The sequence below is a fragment of the Poeciliopsis prolifica genome, unplaced genomic scaffold, assembly GCF_027474105.1.
Source record: "Poeciliopsis prolifica strain line A6 unplaced genomic scaffold, Auburn_PproV2 SCAFFOLD010, whole genome shotgun sequence".
Taxonomy (NCBI): Eukaryota; Metazoa; Chordata; class Actinopteri; order Cyprinodontiformes; family Poeciliidae; genus Poeciliopsis; species Poeciliopsis prolifica.
The window spans coordinates 2268307-2287675 of record NW_026562385.1 but is presented as its reverse complement, the minus strand read 5'-3'; the positions used below and the strand labels follow the sequence as shown (position 1 = coordinate 2287675).

Sequence of the window (19369 nt, the reverse complement as noted above, 5' to 3'; positions counted from 1 at the left end):
TAAAGGTGTTTCAGCATTAAAATTGCTATTGTAATTCATTGACAGTACTCCAAATTCTTTACATGATTATTGTTGTATTTTAATGTAAAGAAACAAACATTCTATCTACCCATATTAGTAAAATAAGTTATAGGGACTGCTCAATTTATTTTAAAAAAGCATGTTAAGAATTACGGGGGGGAAAAAAAGAAGCATACTCGGACACAAAAGAAAAACATTAGCGTGTCATAGGAAATGAATTTGCATGATGCACGCAGAGGTGCGTTTAAGCGTCGAGAAAAGTTAAAGGCGAGTTGGACCGTGACATCACATCTGGGGTGGGAGGGACCCAGCGTGTTGCCCGGTTCCTCCCGAGTGAGGAGGCGGATCGGCGAGCACCCAACACCGGGCAAAACACGCATGTCTCAGTCTGAAAACAGAGTGGAAGCGACGCATATGTAACAGCAACAGAAGTAGAAAAAAAAAAGATTCCTGTGAACTCGGCTCTCAAGGCTGACGAGGCTGAGGGAGGACAGCAGCGAGACCTGCTGGGCTGGAACGAGAGGAGGAAGTAACCGAGCAGGGGAGGCAGGTGTTTGGATCCGCTCCGGACGCGACAGAGAGCGGCATCCCCCGGTCAGTGACGCCCGCAGCAGCAGCAGCATCAGGACCGGATGGAGGGGGAGAGTCACGGTTTGTCTTTGATACTTTGGCTTTTCAGCTTTGATGCAGATCCTAATGCATTTCTTTCTGATAGCTATGTGCGCGGTATGCGATGCCAGTCAGAAATGCCACAGTAAAGCTGTGCGTGTTGGTGATGTGTACGAAGAAATGTTAAAAGCAGAAGTCTCGTTATCCGCAGTGGATTTCAATACGTGTGTTTCATACAGTAGCCTTAAGAACAGGTGGCCTCTGTGGAATGCACAGCCACTGAGACATAAAAAGATCTGCATGCTGAATTATTGAGCATCACACTGCAGCTCTGACAGCATGGTGCGAATACGGCTTAAAAGTTGCTTCTCTGCTCATCTGTACTCATTCACAGGCATGAAAGGATGACACAGCCTTCGGTGATGCTGTCACCAGTGTTTTACTGGAAAATCAAGTCCTGACTTCATGAGGTGACCTGTCTGATGATGTCAGGCCTCGATGAGGTGAGGACGGTAGCAGGACAGCTCAGTGAAGGCTGTGATTGAGCATCATGTCAATTATTTAGCTATTTAGAATTTCTCTGAGCTTGATGCTTCTCAAAATAGAAGCCCTGGCAGTGGCCTCATTGCAGGATTTCTTTAGATGCAGTGTTGACAGGAGGAAGGGAGGGAAACAACCACTATCGGTATAGAAATCTATTGCTAAATTAAGATGAAATGTGTTTTTTATGAGTTAAGAAATGCATATGAACTTATTCCAATTTTTTTTTTTTCTGTGGCTTTAGGAAAAGGTTGCATGGAGACTGCTTTTACTGGTGTTCCTTATTTTCATGTCTTTTCTACTGACAAAGCATCTAATGAATTAGTTAACAATCTTTCAATGACCAAAAGTGTGAGGTGAAGATGAAAGGACATTAGTCACTTGTGCCTGTCAAACTGTGAATGCGAAGGCACAAAGTGCAAGTCATGTCATTGCTTCTGTCTCTGTGAAAGAAAGCAAACCACTGCCAAGCCTCACAGGTTTTCTTGCACTTTATGTTAGACTTGCGCCACATACTTGTGCGTCTGAAGTTGTAGATGTTGTTTGATGTTCTGTCCTGCTCTCAAACCCCGCCCTGCCAATGTGGCTCAGTGCCTTTGCCCTAACCCCCATCTTCCTCTGAATTCATCCCGGTGCAGCTCTGTTTGTGAGACTCTCTTCAAAGGCTTTCATCTGCTCGCTGTCAAAGTGGCTTTATCTTTTCTCTGTGTTTTGCCATCTTACCTGCACCTGTCAGTTCTGCCCCGTTTCTCTTTGTATGACAGAGTGTGTACATACAAAGGAAATGGTGCATCTGTTCATAGGCATGGAGCTCCACATTTGCAGGTAGGTGTGGTAAATGCGGTTATGGGTGCCTTTTCTCTGCCTCTCTGTGTTTGATCTTTATCTGCAATGTGATTGACAAGGTGAGATGTAGTAATCTATATTTTATGATGCACCCTTTATAATACCCAGTTCTTTCGAACGCTTTCTTGATTCTTTTTATGTTTTGTCACCTCCTAACCACAAACTTCTGTGTATCCCCTCAGCATTTTAAGTGTTTTAGTTTTCTGTCAACATTTTATTTTTACTGTTATCTGGTCATTGGACTTTTTTTTCACAAAGAATAGTTTCTAAACTCTTCATCATTTTCCTTTTTATGTCACAGTTATTCCATTCTCTGTGTTAGTTCATCACATAAAAGCCAAGTAAAATCCATTGAAGTTTCTTGCTGTTATGTGATAAAATGTGAATGTTTAAGATTAAGGAATACTATTTACAAGACGATGCATTACTGGTGAGTTCTGCTAATGCTTGAAGCATTTCTAAAAATATATTACATCTGTAATTTTTTGGGACACATCTTTTGAAAAAAAAAAAAGATTCAAAAAGAATTGCAGCTTCAAATATTCTGTCAAATCTCCTCAAATCAGGTCAGATAAAATTAAATATAAACCCGAGTGTTTTCAAGAACTGCACTAAATAAACCAGATTGAAATAGGACTTCTTCCTGAAAATAAATCCCACAGTAAGTCTCACACAAAATACTGAAGTTTAAACCACATAATCTTGTTTTCTTTGATCATATTCAGTAGCTATTATAAGTGCAATACATATTCAGTCGAATGCATTAACAGCGGGACTGAATCAGCCTCCTCTCGGCCAGTTGTTAGTCAGCTGAGGTGGTGTTAGCATTTGACTGATGTGTGGGAGTTCCTCCAACACAGATCAGTGAAGCTCTCTGTGTATTTTATATTTAGCGAGGAAAAGTTCTCCTCCTGCATGAACAACCTCTGGGGGATATATTCATGTCTATCCAAATATTATTATGCGTGTGACCTGTCAAAAGAAATGGACCTCTGTAAAACCGGATGTGTGATTAGTGATACTTTGATCAATCACTTTATGCATGGTGATGACCTGGCTGTCCTCAGATATTCAGCTGTTACTGAATATCTGCTCTGATTATGGGTTGAGATTTTGATGTGCGGTATAATGCCAAGAAAACTGTTGTACTAGTTTGTAGGACTAAAGCTGACCAACAACTTTGTTTCCCTGATTTTTTTTCCGTATGTGCTCTGATGAGGTAAAAATGAGCCTGTTTAAAGCTTACTGTACATCCCTGTATGCAGCTTCTTTGTGGTGTGCATTTAAAAAACCTCGTATGCAGAAGCTTAAGGTTGCTTATAATGACTCTTTGAGAATTCTGATCAAGAAACCCAGGTCCAGCAGTGCAAGTGAGATGTTTTTAATGCACGTCAGGACATTCCAGGCACTTTTGAGAAATCTGACATACAAGTTCATGTGTCGTTTGAGCAGCTTACCGAACATTCTTACTGTAATGTTTTCACATCCCTCTGTCAGTGCGCTAAGATACCAGTCGGCTCTGTGGAAACATTGGTATACAAGTCTTTTTTGATATCTATTTTATTTTTTACTTTATTTTATTATTTTTTTCCTTGTTTTTATATGTTGTGTTGTTGTGTATCTTGTGGACCATGAGTTTGTTGAATAAAGTGATCTGTATTAGACATGAGGAAACATTGTCTGCTAAGCTCCAGAAAACATTTCAGTGTCGCTGCTGTAATGAAAAGAAGAGTGTCGCTATGGCATATTTTGTCCACTTGGCGGCATATGCTGCCCGAGGAAGCTGCTGTTTGGCTTTGTGTTTTGTTTGTTTGTTGTTTTTACCAACCATAAAATTTCCAGAGTTATCACTGCCTCTCGGCTGCTTCTCTCATCAATACTCTCCTTGCCAGTCCTGTTTAGGTGGGAGGCCATGTTTTGGTCAATTTGCAGTGTTATGATGTTTTCAACTTTATTCTTGACCTGTCTGGTGAGGTCTTGATGTTGTAACCCTCAGTGGCATTCGCATAACACCTTTATTCATATTATACACAGCAGGACTCAATGTACAGATTAAGTGACTTCTCAAGGCAATTTGTTACACCATTTAAGAGTAAAAGAGGCTCAATTAAAATACAGAATTTTCAGATTTAGTCAGTTTTGCAAGGCATCGTGGCTTGTCTTTTGGACTCTCGCTAAGGTTTTTAAAGTATTAATGTGTGGATCCATGAATAGTCCCACCATCTATTCCCATCTATCTATGCTAGGACTGCTGAGTCTTTTGAAGTTCAAACAGAAAATATTCACCCTAAATAAAACTGGAATGTGCCTTAGTGCTGACTCCTCTGTGTGTCGGTCCTCAGGGTGATGTGCAGCTGTAAGCATTTAAAGCAGCCATTGCAGTTCATGGTGGGGTCAAGCTGAAGCATTTGGAGCTCTGGCGATGAAACAGGGCACCAACAGTTGGCATACTCGTCGTGTACACTGTACAAAAAAACTATGATAAAAGCTGTTTTCAGTAATGGCTGCCTAAACCAAGTCAGTGCTGTGTCGCCCTTGAAACGAGCGTGATTGACAAAGAGGGATGAGTTGATGAATTGATCAATGGCAGAGAGAGAAGCATGTGTTCAGATGTCTGGGATGGTTTGTGTGACTGACTAGAAGGCCAATTCAGAGTGGCAGGAAAAATAATGCCAACCAAAGAGTGAAGTGAGTAAACACACCAAATTGTTTTGTGATTATAAACAATTTGGTCTGCGTTGCTGTAAGACTGTGTGATTGCCTGTGTGATTCATATCTCTCAGCTTTCATTACTTTAATAGGTGACACAGCTTTTTTGAGATCAAGAAAATGAGAAAAACCGCCGAGGCCAGAGACTGAAATCAAAATCTGCTTGGGCTAGCTGCTGACAGTTCATAGCGAAGGTCGAGCGTGTTTTTCCATTTGAGTTTTCAGTCTGGGGAGTGTGACATAGGACTGCCTGATAGAGCACAGTGCTGTATACCAAGCAGCAACAGAGAGCTGAAAAGGGAAGAGAGAGAGAGAGAGGCTGAAGCGAAGACATGTAAAATAAAAAGGGGAAAGAGGGAGAAAGCAGAAGTGATTTCAGCAACCCAGCAAGTTGCACTTTCAAATCAAAGGGGAAGAGAAAGTTGGTGAGTGTGAGAGATTTTTATTTTTCGCAAGGGAAGGCAGGGAAGTCATCCGACTCGGGGATTAAGTGAAACAAAGCCAGTCTGGGAAACAGCTGGGAGTCACTCAATGACAAGGAGTCACTGTCAACAGTCACAGTGTGGATTGAAGGTTTTCTGAACTTCCCCTTTTCTCCGAACTAAGCGGCGTGTCGAAGGAGTAGCTCGGCCACTGACGGTGACTTCACACACAGACACAGAATCCCTCTCTGAGGCCATGGGGACGGTGAGCGAGCTGTGTGTGTCCAGCCTTCAGACGTTGTTGTGCCCAGCTGTGAAGACGCCTCCAGGTAAATCAGAACAGGATTTAGTAAAGTGCATGTCACGGTAACATTGTCCTGAACGCTCAACAATTAGACGAGCAGCTAATTGACAGTTCAGGCTTGTCCGTTTTACCGCTGGCACGAACACACAGCTTCCCTGGAGATAGAAGCAAACGGTCGGACAAAAATAGAAGGAGAATCCGGTAACTTAATCCTGTTGTCACTATTTGACCCTGTGCACACTTAAAGAGTGTGAGGTGATGTTTTTAATCTCCACAGTCATGTTGACATGTACAGCTAATACTCACTATGGATGTAAACAGCAAAGACATGAAGGAAAATATCTGTTATTCTCTTTGAAAAAAGATTCTTTAGCTGGACTTGAGGCCACTTCCCCATTATGTGGTAATGCCCAGAACTGGATGGTGACGAGGCGGATGTGCCTGCTGCCGTGTCAATTACGTCTTTAAGTGTTGCAACTGCATTCCAGGTCACTGCAGGTTTTACATTGAGAGCGTTTAAACTGTTTGTTATCGTGACTGCAGCAGCTTTGTTGTTGGGTTGTGGCGAATCAGCTGAGGGAATGCGTACTGGGCGGGAAGGGGTGCTGTCTCTGTGATTTCAAAATACCTGAATCAGCAGCAACGTGTGTGTGAGGAGAGTTTGTTTTTTTTTTTTTAGCTTTGGATATTTGACAGGGATGTCATCTGGGTTTTTGTTGTTGTTTTTGGGTTTTAGAATTTAGTTGATCTGAATTTCCATGACCTTTGTAAAGCTTCTAAAATTGAAAGATGTCAGATTCTGTTTGAGCCAGGTATTTACATAATCCCTATACATTTTTCCCCTGTATCTGATATTAAATCAGGGTTTCGTCTGACAGAAGTGGTGCAACATGGACAAATTTGTAGCCTCTCTTCTTACACACCTTTGTTAGGGCTGCCTTGAAATTTCCAGTGGAACTGAAATCAGAGTTTTGTGGTCATTCCAAAAAACTAATTAAAGTGGTAGTTCACTTACTATTACGCTCAGGCTCATTTTCCACTTGAAAGAGCTATTTTTCCTTCAAGATTTTCACATAAATTTTTCTTTATGATATGTCCTATTTGTAAAGTTTATGGGTCTCTCCTGGAGCAAGTCAACCACACAACATGATGCTCGGACTCCCATCCTTCAAAGTTGGGATGATGTACTGAAGCTTCACCATTTTTCCTCACAATGTAACAATGCTCACTCCCACTTCAATCTTAGTTTAGCGTAGACAAATAAGTTCTTCTCAAATAAAGTAATTTGAGTAAATGTTTTTCATTGAAGTTCCCTTGTGAAGATTGTGAGTGCGTATATATAATAACTCATATTATGTCTTTGACAAAACCAGGATTAGATATACAACAGTATAAGGGTAGATTTTTTTTTATGTGTATGCAACTGTTACACAAAATCTATTTATTTGAACAATTTTTCATATAATTTTTTCTAATAAATGACCCAGTGTTGCAGATGCATTTATGCATTTTTAGGTTTCAACACTAATTATTACCTCCAATCTTTTTTTGGAAGGTGTTTGATATTGGAAATGGAGAACATTATGTTTATTAACAAATGAAATGTGTTTTTCATTATAATGTCTGAACCTTTGGCAAAAAGAATCAGAGATTATTTTTTAAATGTGCTTTATGTCATTTTTAAAAGCCAATTTTTGTATTACTCTTCTTCCCAGCTGCAAATGTCAGTCTACCCATCAGAGGGATTACGTGACTCAGCATGCTGACATTGGACATCGCTTCCCGTACAACAGATATATTCATAATTTAGCTGACTAATAACAACACAGTCACCATCTGGGCTGAGCGACAGGTGCAGTGTGAAACATTTGTTGAGACTCTGGCAGGGAGCCTATAGAGAGCCAACTCTGGGGGCAGCTGAGGACACTGATCTGTATGGAGGCTCACACATGTCTGTCAGATGCAGCGAGCGTTTGGGAATTTCTGCCAGATCAGCTTGTCGCAAAGGAGCATGTGGTGATATCAGTTGTTGCTGGCTATTTCAAGCTTGTGGTCGTTCTCTGAAAAGTTTTGTTTCGGTTTTCTCTTGATGTTTTATCATCTTTTTACTGCCACCGAACTCAATTTGTTTGTGTTTGTCTATTTTACTTGCTAACAGGATTTTTAAAAGTATTGCTTGCACTTAAAGTTATATAAAATATGTACTGATGTGTTCATTTTTGTGTAGGTATAATTTTTTGAGCCATGTAGCTGGGCGCAAACTAAAATAAGGTATTTCTATTGATTTAAATCTGGACCCAAGTTTGAAAAAGGACACACTGAATTCACAGTGTCGTCCTCCGTTAAAGCAAAAAAAAAAAAAAAAGACATGGGCATTTGAAACAGAAACATCAGCAAGCTGCAACTAATTTAGGCGCATAATAAACTAATCATCAGCAGGTATACCCCTGTTTATGAAAGCAGGAGTTTACTCTGAATGAAACAGGTGTTAGCTAACATAATACCAAGCCAGAGACATCATAAAGTGGTTATGAAGCTAATGCAAAACAATTTGGAGTCATTTATTCTACTGTGAAAAATGTTCATCATAGGGTGGAATATATTCAAAGTTGCTTCCAGAGTGAATATCTTAGCAAGTTCACCCTAAGTGTAAAGTAGGATGAATTACAAAAAAAAAAATCCAAAATTTTATCTCAGGCCTCAGTTAGCAGTTAGCAATGCTAATGTTCCTGACACTAAATTACAAATAAGATGTACAAGTAGCTTGTTTGGAGTGTTGTCGGAAGAAAACTACAGCCTCCTGTGTGATGTAAACCAAACAGCATTTCCACACAAACACAATAGTGTTTTCTAGTTGTTTGACGAAAACAACAATTAATTTTCATCCCTTTTTATAAAATTTCCACAGTTCCTATTATTTAAATATGTAGTAAGGATGATTAATTAGTCAAGGTCTACACTGGTATAGAGTAAAGGAAATATTTAATGCAAATGGACAGATCACATGTGTTTTTCTACCTCAGAGCAAAGATCTGTCTTCTTCTGTTAGCATAGCGTCTGATGCGATTTAGATAGCGAGTGAGGCAGAGTCTGGCAGTGAGCCGCCTCCAGCAGGAATGTGTGGGAATCTGGAAACAGATGAAGTTAGTCCAAACAGCTCTATACTCGGCAATGGGTATGTCTCTAAAAATGATTGGTTTTCCGTTAACCTTCCTGATCTGATTAATGGTGTATGATCATAAAAGCAAAAGGCCTATTTCCTAGTGAAACTCATTTATTGTATTTTAAAGACGTGTTCTCATATTTTTATTCTGCTTATTACTTTGACTTTTATGCCAAATACAATGCTGCTCTCATTTACTTATCTTTTAGTGGGAACTCTCTGCATTCTACATCCTTTTTCAAAAGTTTGTTTAGACTGATTTCTCATGAGTATTTTTGTATGTTTGTGCAAGGCAGGTAGCATCTGCTCAAAGATGTGCCATTCAATACACATTGTGTAAGTGTGATGTGATTGGCCACCCACAAAGTGCTTTTCTACTCTTGTGCCATCATTAGAAATGTGATACTGGGGTTAGAACATATCTTATTTCAGGATCACCCCCTCCCCTCACACTCACAAAATTATAGGTTACATTGATCCAAAGGTCTTATTACTGTACCTGTGAACTGAGAGAGGTGGTTTTGAAATTAGCTCGTGTGATGAGTCATGTGGAGGTTAGCGAAGCTACAGGGAGAGCTAATGTTTGCCATGCAAACTGTTTTTTTTTCTTTGTGTGTGTGTGTGTGTGTGTGTGTGTGTGTGTGTGTGTGTGTGTGCGTGTGTGTGTGTGTGTGTCATCGTTGGTCTTTGCTTGCTTCTCTGCAGATTTTCTTGGCATACATTTTGTTTGTAAGATATAATATGGTTGTCCTTATGAGAAGGACCAGAATAAATACAATTTAGATGTTTTTATTTTGATAAGAGTAAAATATACAAAATATACAAATATGTTTTTTCCCAAGAGTATGTAGTGTATTCTTGTTTCCTAACAAAATGAAGGTCATTGTTGCAAAACTTGACTGTGTTTTAGTGTTGCAACAAATTGTTTTTTCTTATAAAGAAAAAGGCTAAAACCAGTAATAATGAAAAAAATAAATGGATAAATATATTCTGATTATTTTTCTAAATTTATGTGTTCGTTTATCCAGTTGAGTTGTCATAAAACAATGTGAGCAATTAAGTGAAATGTTTTAATCTCATATTTTTTTTAAATGAACTCCTTTGTTTACAAATACAAAGAAAAACAAAGAAACAGAACACAAAATATTATAAAATATACCAGCATTTCAATTTGGAATTGAATCTAACTTGCAGTTAATTAAAAATGATCAGCAGAGGGCGCTGTTGGCGTCTTTCTGGTTAATGTTGAGGGGATAATGCCTCAAAAGCTACCTTATCTTAGTCATTCAGTTTAAAACGTTGAAGATAGACACACTGTCTTAAAATACATCCCTCTTATAACTTTCATTGAAACCTCAAATACAAACCCACAAATTATCAGTCAAAAATTCTTAGCAGAAACGCCCCCACCAAAATGTAAGCTTTCTGTTTTTACATTAGTTTTTTTTTTCCATTGAACTCGTCATCATCTATTGTTTTTTATGTATTCTTTTTATTTGAATTCGACTAGTGTTTGTGTGTGAATTCGCAAAGAGATTATATATGTTTTGCACATTCAGGGTGGATTGCTCCAAACAAAGATTCATTATGCTGCGGTGTAACATCACATCATAATTTAGAAGATGTTTGTACTATAACAGTTATAATCCAAAGGGAAAAAACCCCCTTGGGTTTAGCAGTAAAAGTTGTTGGTAAGACATTTATTTTAAAATTAATTGCACGCAGTTTATTTAAATATAGAATGGCTATTCTTAAAAAAAAGAAATAATAATAATAAAATACTACCCTTAATACGAAAATGTAAAGATTGTTTGCAACTGCATCATTTGATGTGCTTGATAAAAAAAAAAAACCCTCTTTGCCTGACAATGCAGAATGACGGTGTTGAATGTTCGCATAAACACTCTGTTAACGTCACATTTACTCCTCACGAAGAGTAACTTTGTGTGTTTAGAATTTCCTCCTGATCTTCTCATGTGAAGGTCAAACGGCTCTCTGGTTTTATTTGTTCTGGGGTTTAGGCCCATCTGTTGGAGCAGTGCTTGGGGGCATGAATGAACTAGCAACAATGAATGGAAACTTTGTGTAAAGGAGTTTATTTTCACACAGATAGCATTGTCAGTTGGAGAGGTTGCAGCACACAGTTGATGCTTTCATCGGTCACAGCTTGTAGATAAGGAGTCTGGAGCAAAGACAGCATGGAGAAGTTTGAGGACTATTTTCAAAAACAGGTAAATCTTTAAAAGCAAATCAATAAAATCAGCAATGCAGCAGGAGGAATTTGTCACTTTCTTCCTGACCTGACACTGCAAGGTGACCAAATCCACCATAATGTTTGCCAAAGCTGTCATTACAGGACACAAATGAATAAATACATTTTTAAGAGAGATGGCGATAAATGCAGGACAGAAAGGTTGTCTGCCTCTACCTGGCCTCATTCGGGCTGGGTGAGCTGCATTCCTCTTCGTTCCTCATTTTTATCAACAGGCAGAGACAGGCTTTTTTCTTATTTGAGAGCACCAGCTGGTGCAGATGCTGTCCAAATGACAGACTGATTTATTTCATTTTATAAAAAGAAGAGAAAGGTCTCAGTTTTTTTCCAGTTCAGACAAGAAATTTCCATCTTGAAGGGAAAAACAAACTCTTTACCATTTATCGCTGGAATTTTTGGTCTCAAATAACAAGTCTGACCTTTTTTCCCCATCTTGCTTTATATTCCATGTGGGGCATGGCATTTTGCAAATTATATTTCTTATGGTTTTCTAGCTGCCACCCAAATATCCAATGTTGTGGACTGACCAACTAATATTTGTCCTGTTCTGTTGATGCTATTTCCCACCTAAGCCATGTATTTCTGCAACTTGATCTTCATTGACAAACTTTTGAGGCCTTTGCTGAACAGCTGGACTTTTGCTGACATTAAATTGAACACAGAAGTATTAACTATTTATTTCTGAGGGGAATTGGTGGTTTGACATTTCATTTTGGGGTACCAGACTGAAGAGCTCTAAACACAAACACAACACACATTACTTTCAAAACCATGAATCGTTCTCCTTCAACTTCACAGGTACTGACTGTTTTGTGTTTGTCTATCACACATAGTACAACATATCAAAGTATTTTGGTTGGTCAAAATGTGAAACAGTTTAAGATGGTTACTAGTGTAGTGTCTTTGATTAGGATTGATTTTAAGTAGTGTTAAATGTGCTGTATTTTTTCTAATTGATATCTTGTAAACTATGTTTATGTCATATAGGCAAATATGTCCATTGAGAATATGGAGAAAGTTAAAAAAAATATAAGAAAAAAAATGCTGATGGCCTCTATAATTTGTGTACCAGGCCATATAATTTAACAGGTGTTCGGAAATGGTTACAGGTTTTTTTATATATGAACAAATTTAGATGCTATTTTCTTACTTTTGTTTCTGATGTGAAAGTCTGAAGGCACAGATTTCTGCTCTACGGATGTGGCTTAGTGGAGAGCCCAAATATGAGTTCTGCAGAAGAGAGAGAGAGGGTGTGTGTGAGTGTTTATGGGGGTGTGTTTGTTTCCGTGTGTGTGTATGTGTGTCATTTATTCTCTCCCTGCCCCCTATCAGTGCTTTCCAACAACAGATCTGTGCACATGTGCATCTATCTGTACGTGCGTCTGCAAGCGATGCTGTAGAAGAGATAGGGTAACAGATGAAGCACATAATCAGTTTGGTGGTTTCTGTCTGTGCCAGAAAAGACACTGAAACTGGAAGTGTTATTTGCCCTTCAAATTAAGAGTATCTCAAAATGTAGGCATTTATAAGGCGAGTGTGAATTCGTCAGTGTGACTGGAAAGGAAACAAAACCAATCATTCAAATGGAAATGATCAAATTCATTTTAATGTATAAAGTGATTAATTGAATATTACTCATTGTGCCAGACTTAAACAGCCCTTCTAATTTCACATAACTTTTGCTGTTCAACTGAACATTGGTGTGCCTCTCTTTTAAACATTTGTATCCTCCGTACTGTGCATTTTGCTTATTTGTATTACAGTGTTATGTCTGCTGCGGTAGCGAAAGCATTTCCCTGAATTAACGTGTAAGCTTTTATTGTGAAAATCCCGACAGGAAAGTGTTTCGCTTTGACTGTTAATTTGACTCGACTTGACACCGACGCCTGGTCTCGGTTGAGGAGGGAAGGGCTGGTAAAAGTCCGTCTCGTACCTTGAATCCACTCCCTTTATTCTGACGGAGATACTGTTCCTACCACGAACAGGCTTCGTTTAATCTTACGCTGTTTATCTGTTAGTTAAAAAACAACAACAAACTTTCAAGACTCGTAAATCTATCGGTAGTGGTTCGTAGTCAAAGTTTTTGCTCCTGGAAGCCTCCAGAAACTTTTTCTCTGCGGACGCGGACTTGCTGACAGAACAGCATGGTGTTAAAGTCGGAAGAAGGAGTCGGTGAGTTGGAAAAAAAAAAAAAAAAGTAATAGAGCGACATTTTCGGTCACGAGAATGTCTTTATGGCGCCTCTGAAAACCGCGCTTGTCTTTTTAAAGCCATAATTGTGCTTGGCTTTATGTTGATATTTGCATGTGAAGAGCGCCTGCTGGCTTTCTCCTGTTTCTCTTCCCCTTTTTACACAGTTCTTCCACGTTTCTTTAACAGTCTTAATATTCTCTGTTTTAGCCATTTAAGAGCTCCAAAATGTAAATAAACTGCTGTGATATTATCCATGCTTTTATGTTCTGTTAAAACATGCATTGTCTTGTTTATGTTCGTGATTTATTCATGATTCTGGGTAAAGCATCATCTTGTTTTTGTCTAAGCATGATGGGTCGAATTTTTATTTTTATATCAGACACTATTAATGTCTATTAAACTTCCTTTGTTTATCCACAGTATTATTTCCTGAATGCACAGCAACTGGTGGGACGATGCTTCTCCTAAATGCAACAGATAATGTTGTTTGATATAGTTTTACCATAATCCTCTGGAATACTGTTGATATTACAACATTTGGTTGTGAAGCTTTTACACAACATTCTTTCACACTGTGTGTTATTGTGTCACTATAATGAGTGAGTGGGTTGCTCTTTGGTATGGGACAGAAGGCCTCTTTCATCTCCTTGGTTTGTTTTAGCCTGGTAACATTAATAATTAGCAGCCATGACGTGTTAATCATGTTGGATGATCGTGAACGTCTGACTGATCCGGGTCCAAGCTGCTGGCCTTTTGTTCTGCTGGTCTTTTCTACCCTGCCTCTGTGAACCAGGCTGGCACACACATACAGCATACAGCTGTCTCTTTGTATAGTTGCAGCCAAACCAATGAGAGAAGCACTCCATTCCCTTTGAGTTCATTTGTCTTTGCCACTTAAAAGTGGGGAGTCCAGGGGTTTAAACTAGTTGTCTCTAATGGTTTTCTAATAAATGGAACTGAAAGCTCTAATGGGTCCTGTGGCACCGTGCACCGTGGCTGGCACTAATGCCCTGGTAGTTTGATAATCTTCATCATCTCACTATAATCACATTTCTGCCTTTTTTTTTTTTTTTTTTTTTTGCATCTGTGGCTTATCTCCACCATTTTCCACCATAGTGGAAAATGGATTTAATGTACAGGGAAGGAAAGTGTTGTTAGTTCCGTGTTTGGGAGCTTAATTCTTACTTGGTTTTCTGCATGGTTGTCTTATAGAACACACTCGGTACTCAAATGCTGTCATATGTTTCAGTCCTGTTTCACAGTCAAATGTAGGTGTGTTTAAATCAACATCTTGTGTTTGGAGTACATGTGAAGAATTTAAATGTTTAGTGTCATGAAAGCCGCAAGCATAAAATAACACAAACCATGACTGCTACCATGACTGTTACCAGTCATGGTAGCAGATGTTATTTTATACTGTTAAAATCTGGAAATGGTTTTTTTTTTTAAATTTTTTTATGTTGTTTCTGTCAAGACATTGACAAGCTGTGAAATCCAGTTGGCTAGTATTCAAAGTATTCCACACCAAACTAATGTAAAGAACAAAAGGTAATGATGATTCTCAGAATAGCTAAGATGTTTTTATTCACCAGTGCACAGTTTAGCATGAGGGTTATAGGTTAAATGACAAATACATGAAGAGTCTACATTCTTTATCATTTTTGCCTACTGGTCTTTGGTCTAAATACACCTTGTACACCTGATAGTTTCGGAAACCCGAGATGCCACCAAACACTGGCTTCTCAACAAGCTATTTAGTGTTCATGCCGTGTCACATCAGGTCAATACTTCCCTAACATTTTATAACCTCTCCATTTTGTATTTCCGCTGTAGTTATTCAGTTCTGTACCACCTGCAATTGCTCTTCAAGTTAAGGCAAAGTTATTTAAAACAATTTATGATGCTACGTTTTGGGTTTAATGAAAAATTTTTCTGTTCCAAACAATGATTTAGCCATAACTGTTACATCCCTTGTTATTTATGATCTTATGTATGAAATATCCTAGAAACTATTGTGCCAGTGAAACAAGTCCAAGCTTGATATATGAATTAATTTCTCTGATGATTCATCTAGTTGGGAAGACAGGCTTTACCGTCCCATCTCCAAACATTCCTGAACTTCTAGTCACTTGTCAGAGAGCATGTTAATGCTAAACAGTATTTCAAAGTATTTCAGTACTGTGAAAATGTGAATATGTTCTTGATTGGTTCCTTTTGCTGCTGTTCATTATGTCACTTTTGGTCTCATAGTGCTGATGAGTGTGTGAGTGTGACTTTCTGGTTTGTCTGCAACAGGTAGAGACACGCCTCTAGTTGTGTTTTTCCTGTAAGAACTTTGTTTATCATTCTTGCTACAGCCCATAGATTCAAAATAGCACTTGGCAGAAACTAGATTGAAAGTATTTGGAGGTGTGTTCATCAAATAGAAATTTACTGGATTATGATTTGGTTAGGCTGAAACTGATTTTTTCGGAGACATTTTAGGTTTTTGAAACTACATTTGTACATTGTTGCATAAAAATGTATTCTCTGTGGATAAGATCTTTGTTGTTTTATAAATAATTTCAGGCAAAAGAAAGAATTAATTTTGTTTATCACCTGAACCGTGTGGCTACTTTGTGGTGATTCTGTTTTTACTTATTATTTTTCAGTACATGCATGATTTTTTTGCCGTCAGGTTAAAAGAATAACTTTTTTTAAATAATTTTCTCTCTCGGGGTTTAAACTTTTACTCCTCCACAAACTGAACAGAAGAGTGCACAAACAGGAAGCCAGGCGTTTGACAATGGCCTCAACAGGAAATGACTTTCAGCATTTTGTGGGTGGGTGAAAACTTCTAGAGAAAGGCAAGACGGATACAAACTGAAACCATGTATAGCGGCGCTTCACGTTGACTAAAACAAATCTTCCAGCTTTCACATCATGGGTTGCAGGACGTGTGTATGTCTAACGGGCACTAGAATGTTGACAATAGGACGTCCTCTGATAAGAATCAGGGTTAACGGCATCAGTGGGACAAAGAAAGGCATTGTGGGAAGCAGCAGCGCTTCCGCAAGCTTCCATAGAAAACAGTTTATGCAAATAAAACAGCAGATTATTAAATAAAGCTTTTCTGCACTGTCCATATTCATGAATCTGGTGTGTGTGTGTTTGTAGGCATGAAGTCGCTGCAGGTTTAGAAAGCATGTCTGTTTGCTTTAGACTGGAGCTGCACAGTTCCCAGGCCTCGCTATACATTCTCTAGCTCTGGTTCCCACCCACTCACATCCTCTGGTGCTCACATTCCTGCACAGCAGCTTTGACGTCCCGCGCTGGGACAAGATGAGCTAGTGTCCTTTTGTATGAACGCAGCTCCTTTCTCCCCCACTTATTCTCTAGCATGTCTGTAACCTGGAACACAAGATGCCAGAGGAAATTTAAGTTAATTAGTAACATAAAATGTACGCATTTCAGTTTTTTATAAGATACTGCTTGTTGATGTTTTAAAGAGACGGGAACTGTAAAAACACCCAAGTTTAGATGCTGTGCTTGTGGTTAGTGAGGATGCAGACATGATCAAAACACATTAGAAATCCCAGCCTCACATTTCAGACTTTCACTTTGATCTCTAAAGAAGAAAAGCCAAAAGGGAAAAAAAAAAAACTTGTTCCAAGAAAGGAAACCTGTTGTACATTATTCAAAGTTAGTTGTTAAAGTTTAATGTAAACAAATACGTCATATCTCTATTAATGGTACCTGGAGATAAAACATAGGCAAAGCAAAAACAAATTTGTGCAAGAGAATAAAAATTTCAATGGTAATTAAAAACTGAAAATGTTTTTTTTTTGACCCTCTGAACAATAATTAAATATGCAGAACATGTCACTTATTGCAAATTTCATTTGAGGAATTAAATTGAAATTGTCTTAATATGATGTTTTGAATCTTTAGCGTTGCATCTTGTTGCCATGTTGATGCCATTCCTGTGGATTAAACTTAAACCACTAACTACGGGCTCTTTCTTACTATGACCGAATCAAAGTTTGAAATAATAATATAAACTAATTTATTTTCTAACTTAAATGCTGTCTTTGTATAAAAGTCAATGTAGCAACGTAAACAAATCAATTGGTCGGAAATTAGAACTTTAATTTTGGTCAAATACTGAAAAGCAAAACGTTTATACTACAGTTGACTCCTCTTGCATCACTTTGAAGGAGAAGCAGATAATAAAACTCAAAAATGCTTTATTTACTGCTGAAATAGGACATCCTTGTTGATTTTTCTTCAATATCTTTTTGGATTCAAAACGAGCACCTTTGTCAGCGAGCCTGCAAACAAAATAAGATAAAATAAAAACATGAAGGCCATTTGGACTGTGAAGAATACATTATGTCTGCATCAGTCAGAAATAAACCTATTTAATATAAGGATGCTACAAAAAGTGGCAGCTTCACTCAATAATAGCTCATGCTTTGAACAATGTTAAAATGATTCCATATATATTTTTTTCTATTTATTGATATAGTTGCTTGTATGTGAAAAGATATTTGTGTTTTCAGTAATAGTGATGGTTGTTTATTTTTTGTGGTTTTCTTGAGATAATTTAGAGGGAAACCTTCTTTTGCTGTGATGTGTTATTTTCCACATAAGTCCTCACTATAATAGTAGTTAACACTACCTTAAGTGCGAACTGCAACTGTGTGGTCCACGTGTTGGCTGACACCAGACAGAGGACGCTCTGTCACTGTGAGGCGGTGAGGTTCAGCCGACACAGCAGAGGCCTCCAGCTTGACTCATCCGTCTCCAAGCAGACATGAGGCAAGCTCCCACGTCTGTTCACGTCTGCTGCGTGCTTCAGGCGCGCCCCGGGGCCAGTGTCTCACTCACGCTGTAAAAATTTGATCTTTGACAAGGACTCCTGAGAACATTGCACAATTTCCCATTGCAAACGTTCCCATTGGGGTCATTTCTTACACCCAGTTGGAGTCCGGCACATTATGTGTTAACTCTGTGTGGGTGGTGATGGAGGACGAGTGGTCTGGAAATTAAAGGCCTGCAGAGACATTTTGGTTTAAGAAGAGCTTTTACCAAGAGTCTACAAAATTAAATTTTTGATTTGTCTGAAAAAACATTTTTCTTACTTAGTTTATGCTTAGTTTATAAAGAGTTTTTTAGATCTACAATTTCTTCTGCATCCTCATTCAGATTGTGACAAATTTGTTGGCACTCCTAATTTTATGTAACTTAATTGCTTTTTGAATATTCTTTGCATCTTTAAATGAATCAGACTTTACACCAACATCTAATTAGTACTTGTTACATCATCAGTGACAATTACATCATTAGTAATTGTTACCTTTGAGTCATGAATATGACAGAGCACAAAATGGAAAACAAAAGAGGAAAGGAAGGAAAACTGATAAGTGGTGTTTGCCAAAAATCCAGAAATTTCATTTAGCTTGCAATTCCTCAGAAAGTAAAAGATGCAAAACTCAGTAACTCTTAAGCTGCACTCCGGTACTCACTATGCAAACCTTGTGTTTGGGAGGCGATCCAGCAAACGTAAACAAGTTTGCTACTGAGACTTTGACTGGACCAGTGGGGTTTTATGTAATAAAACCAAGATGCCCTAAAGCACTACTGATGGGTCTGGTGTTAAACAGTGGCTGAAAATGAGGGAAAGAGGAGCATGCCTGTTGTTAAATATGGTGGAAGTTGTGTGATTCTCTGGGACTGTTTCACTTGTAAAGACCAATAAGGCATGGCACTAAATGTTAGATCATTTAAAAACATTTTATCTCTTGTTGTGGGATTGTTTTTCTCACTGATTTACTGTTTACTCTTATTTTAGTGTGAGATTTTTTTTTTTTTGGAATTATTTTTTTTTTACATATCTTTACCCACGGTGCCATTATCATTTATTATAGTTGTTTAGGTTTTTATTAGGACCTTGACACTTTTCTGAGAGTAGGGAGGCAGCGAGCGGAACGACCACTGGGTGGAGCCTTCATGTTGGCGCTGATGACAGCAAAGCGTGAGCGGGGAAGCAGAGGAGGGAGCGAAGCATGTGAGGAAGCCTCCTTCCCAAATGGACTGTGTCAGTATCAGCATGCTGTGAGCTCACTGTGAGAGCTGATAGCTCTAAAACCTCAATAGTATCTGTGGTCCTGCCTGGAGGAGCGGGCTCCTTCCTTCCGCCACTAGATGAGGATGTGTGTGCAATAGGATCTGACTTCTTTATCACCAGAGGTAAAAGGAAGAGCCGAGGAGGGAAACTGGAGAACATCTCATTCAGGTTGGCGCTGAAA

The 19369-nt window shown here is 38.6% G+C and overlaps 1 protein-coding gene across 5 annotated transcripts in view; it reads left to right on the top strand.

The window, feature by feature from the left end:
• The first annotated feature begins 416 nt into the window (after positions 1–416).
• cyth1a (cytohesin 1a) overlaps positions 417–19369 on the top strand; it is a 38269-nt gene continuing 19316 nt past the window's right edge. Inside the window, exons 1-2 of one of the 5 annotated variants that reach the window (XM_055035177.1) lie at positions 4977–5150; positions 5332–5476. In XM_055035177.1, the coding sequence (XP_054891152.1) occupies positions 5404–5476 (73 nt within the window). In that variant the 5' untranslated portion in view covers positions 4977–5150; positions 5332–5403. Of the gene's footprint in view, positions 673–4976; positions 5477–12767; positions 13059–18978; positions 19357–19369 lie in introns of those variants that run through there. The other 4 variants (XM_055035180.1, XM_055035178.1, XM_055035179.1 and 1 more) reach the window with 4 other exon arrangements.